We start from the raw sequence: 4,281 nt of genomic DNA, 5'->3' as shown, positions 1-4,281 counted from the left end.
TGAGGCAAATCAGACAGAAGGCAAAGGGGTAGGGGCGGGGATAAGGGGACAGGACAATCTAAAAGATCCAAAAGGGAAGAGGGATATCTTCTTTCCTAGGCTTGGGCTCATGAGTGGCTGGCCTGTACTCTGTTTGAGTGTTCACTTGACATCTGGAAGTAAAAAGGCCCAGGACTAAAAATTTGAGTCTCCAGGTCTTCTTCAGACCAAAAGTTCAGGAAACCAAAAGTAGGGAGGTTCTCAATGGATGACCTAGAAGTGAAATGTCTTCCTATACTCCTTCCAAAATGTCAAGCTGAACTGTGTGATACTGGTAAAGGGAGTAGACCATAGGGCCAGGATTATCTGTTTCATGGCAGGTACATTTTTAGACATGGCTTTTTACCTGTTGGGGTCCAGCTCCAGGGATGTTAATGTTCTTCGGAACCCCAATGTCCAGGCAAATCCCTGGAGCTCACCCTGAGAGCAAGGGTTTTTGCTATAGCCACCTAAAAGCCACTTCCTTCCATAGAGTGCAAAGTCCTGAACAAAGGCTTGGGCATCTGTCCCTTCTTCACCTTGAGAAATTAAAGGAATTTTCCTTCTTCACCCGGCTGAGTGATGTTAGCCCATAACTATTCTATGCCACTCTGAAAATAGCCCACATTGGGGCAGTAAGGAGACTCTGGCTCCTTTTCTTTATTTCCATGAAGCATTTGGCACAAGGGAGCAGAGGCCAGGTTCTTCTCAGTTATCACTGGAAGTGGAACATGTCCACTAGACTGGGTGGAAGAAGGGGAAGGAAGAGAAGACAGAGGTGGGCAGGCTTTTGAAGACAGGGCTGGAGTTGCAATGATGCACTGGGTCTCGTATTTCGTGACCAGGTAAATACTGAGGAGCCCAGGCTCTCTTTCATGCATGGCTTCATCCTGCCTTCCAGCTCTGGGGAGGATGAGAGTAAATGGCAGACAAAGCACGTAAAAGGAAAATGGTTTATAGCAGTCAAAAAAGAGGTGTCTTGTCAGCTGGATGCCACTCCCATTTACCTGCTACTCAAGGGTATGGAGAAGGCAAGATGCTCTAGTGGAGGTGGGGAAAGGAGTTGGTGCAGGGGTCCACAGAAGTCCAAGCCTTCGGTCAGTTCCAAAAAAGCAGGACAATGCGCCTCAGCACTTTGCCTGGGGCAGATAAAATTCAGGAGTATACCGAGAGTCAACAATGGAGAAGATCATGGGGGTAAAGGGGTGGTGGACAGGACATAAGGGGGCTCACAGAAGGAGTTTGCCATTTCTGTGGATTTTCAGGATACGGCCGAGTCTCTGCTTTGCTGTGGCCAGGCCCTTTTTGGGACGCTTTCCTGTGGGGGAAGGTAGAGGTAAGAAAGGTTCCCCCAACAGCTTGGGGGAGGGCTTTAGCAGCAACTGTGACAGCAAATATCCTTAAGCCACCTCCCCTTGTTTTTTTTTTTTTGTTCAATAAACCTCTCTCGCCTTAGGCCAGGCTTCTAGTCTACCTTGGGCAAGAACTACTACTTCTATCACATGCCTTCACTAGCCTTCCTACATCCTCTTGAAGGAGCTATGAACTCTTTCCTGGTTATGATCTGCAAAGGTTTTTTTTTCTGTCTGCTTTAAACACAATCATTTGACCTCCTTAATTCTATAGAGAGGTGATCCTGCATTTGTGTATGCTAATTCTTACCACAATTCTTACCATTAGGATAGGACATGTGCCTGGCTAATGATGATAGCTTAGTATAACTGAAGCGATTATCCTCATGGCTTTGCTTCATTAGAAATTTCTATCCCCAACATTCTAATGTCAAAATGACCTATTTACTTTTCAGCTGAACACTGTAGGGACTGGACTTTGAGGGCAAACATGAGAAAAAGAAGGGGCCTGTGTCCTCTCTCTCGTCTCTTCTCCTACTTACATATCTAATCACCTCTCATATTCTACTTTACTTCTTACATATTTGATCAATATCCCCCTTCATCTCTCTAATTCCTTTGCCTCAGCCTCTCTTCATTCTTTTCTAAATCCATCTCATCCTTAGACTTCACATTTTCACTTCACTCTCGACTCTGGTCACTAGAAGAGTCTTTCTAAACCCAAACCTAATCTTTTTTCTCTGTTTAAAGTCAGTGAATGTGACTTTCATGGCTTACGGGATCAAGTCCAAACCTCTTAAATTCTCCTTAACTATCTCTCCTGATGTCCTCATCTATGATAACATTTAAGAGTTGGGAGTAGGTGGCCTTAAGTTCTTTCTCAGTTTTACAACCATATGGTAGTTGTACCTTGTCCTGACTGATTGCTCTGGGAGCCAACTGAAGGGCGCCGCTGGGTCAAGAAGACACCGGGGGCCATGGGTGTGGTGCTGCGATTTGCTTGGGCCATGCCAAAGGCATTGGGACGAGCAGTATACTCGTGGTCAGCAAGGCTTCCTGAGAGGGCGTCTTGTTTAGGCTCAGGAGTAGGCAGAGGGTTGAAAACCTGGGGTGTAGTAGCCAGAGGTGGGGCTGGTGTTCCCAGGTTGAGACTGGAGTCTTGAGAGTGAGGCTGTTCTAACTCCTTCATAAAAGGCTTCTTCTTAACATATTTCTTCTTTTGGGTCTTCTGTAGCTCCTGAAACATATGCCACGTAGGAGGGGAAAGTTCAAAAGTAGAAAAAAGAAAGTAATCCAGAAAAAGAATTGTACAATGGTCAACATAATTCTGTAACGTACCTTCTTTTTTTTTTTGTAACGTACCTTCTTAGCCTAACCTGAATAACCAACTGGGTTTCACACACACTTTCCATTATCTGAAGTCATCTCTTTGGCTAATGAATTAGGAAATCAGAGTTTCATTCCTAGCACTGCTACTGGACACTTTTATGGCTAAATTTATGCCTGCACCTGAGGAGCTTATGTATTCTTTATCTCATTTAATTCTCATTAACAGCCCAGAGAAAGAAAAATTAGCATTTTCAAGATGAGCAAACCGAGATACAGGGATATTAAGTAACTTGAGCTCAAAGCTTTAAATGTGAAAAGTAGCTGAGTCCAATATTCAGCCTAGACCCTGCAAATTTCAAGATGGAAGATCTAAAAGTAGAAAAGGTGTTAAGTTTGGGGCTTTTAAATTTTTTTTAATTGGGATTTTCGTGGACGTTTACAGAGAGGATGGGTTTTCATTCATTACTTGATACACATTTTCTTCCCTCTTGCTCCTCTAAATTCGCTTTGCAATGCATGTCTTATTCCAGATTGTAATTGCCATATTTGAAATGAAGAAAATGTAAGTTTAAATCTGGGCTTTCACCTTCTTAAATGGATTATCTTGGTCAAGTTCTTAATCTTTATAAATCTTAGCTGCCTCATCTCTAAAATAAGGAACATAATACAGTTTTCAGGGTTATTGGGAAATAATTTAAATAATTTAAAAACACATGGCACTAAGTAGAAAATCAGTAAGTGGTAAATTAATATTCTATCTTCAACTCTTACAATGGTTTCTCTTCCTGGCCTGTGTTTTTTGTTTTGTTTGGTTTTGGTTTTTTTTTTTAACAGAGAACTTAAAAAATCCTCTAGGTCACCAGGTCTTAACTTATTTTAGACATGAGGGATGCATAAGGAGTTGTGTCACTTCTTCTAATGCCTTTGATCTTGTCCATCTATTGCTATAGGACTCCACTATCTACTGTATAATGTTGTTATGTGCCGTGAAGTCCCCTGCAACTCATAGTGACCCTAGGTACAAGAGCTCTAAAGCCTCCCCTGTCCTGAGCCAGTCTCATTGACTCTGACACACCAACCCCAATTGCCCTAGTTACTGTATCAATCTATCTCATCTGGGGTCTTCTCATGTACTGTCCCTCCACCATTCCAAGCATGATGTCCTTCTCCAAGGATTGGTCCCTCCTGGCCACATGGTCAAAGTATGTGAGATGGAGATTCAAAATTCTAACCTCCAAGGAGAAACTTGGTCATCTTTTCCAAGATAGACCTATTGTTTTTTTGGCAGTCCATGGCATGTTCAATACTTTTCTCCAGCACCACAACTCAAAGGCATAGATTCTTCTTCTATCATTCTTAGTCATTGCTCAGCTATCTGATGCATAGCCAGTAATTGTGAAGACCATGGCAGCTGCACATTGGTCTCTAGACTGACAGTGTTGCTTCTCAATACTCTGGAGAGGTTCCTGACAGCAGATTTACCCAACGCAATTTGCCTTTTGGTTTCCTGACTGCTGGTACCAAAAGTGTTGATTGTGGAGCCGAGCAAGATGTAACTGTTAACAACTTCTATCTCTTCTCC

At 42.9% G+C, this 4,281-nt stretch overlaps 1 protein-coding gene across 1 annotated transcript in view; it reads right to left on the bottom strand.

Annotated features, from left to right (window-relative positions):
- Positions 1–1,247: 1,247 nt before the first annotated feature.
- Positions 1,248–4,281, bottom strand: part of PHF8 (PHD finger protein 8) — a 213,742-nt gene continuing 210,708 nt past the window's right edge. The window contains exons 21-22 of the mRNA XM_006898883.1: positions 2,280–2,607; positions 1,248–1,336 (exon numbers count right to left, since the gene is read on the bottom strand). Of these exons, the coding sequence (XP_006898945.1) occupies positions 1,248–1,336; positions 2,280–2,607 (417 nt within the window). The remainder of the gene's footprint in view (positions 1,337–2,279; positions 2,608–4,281) is intronic.

Source organism: Elephantulus edwardii, unplaced genomic scaffold (assembly GCF_000299155.1).
Source record: "Elephantulus edwardii isolate Elephantulus edwardi_28Jun2011 unplaced genomic scaffold, EleEdw1.0 scaffold00239, whole genome shotgun sequence".
Taxonomy (NCBI): domain Eukaryota; kingdom Metazoa; phylum Chordata; class Mammalia; order Macroscelidea; family Macroscelididae; genus Elephantulus; species Elephantulus edwardii.
The sequence above is the reverse complement of the archived record's forward strand: the minus strand, read 5'-3'. Positions and strand labels throughout refer to the sequence as shown.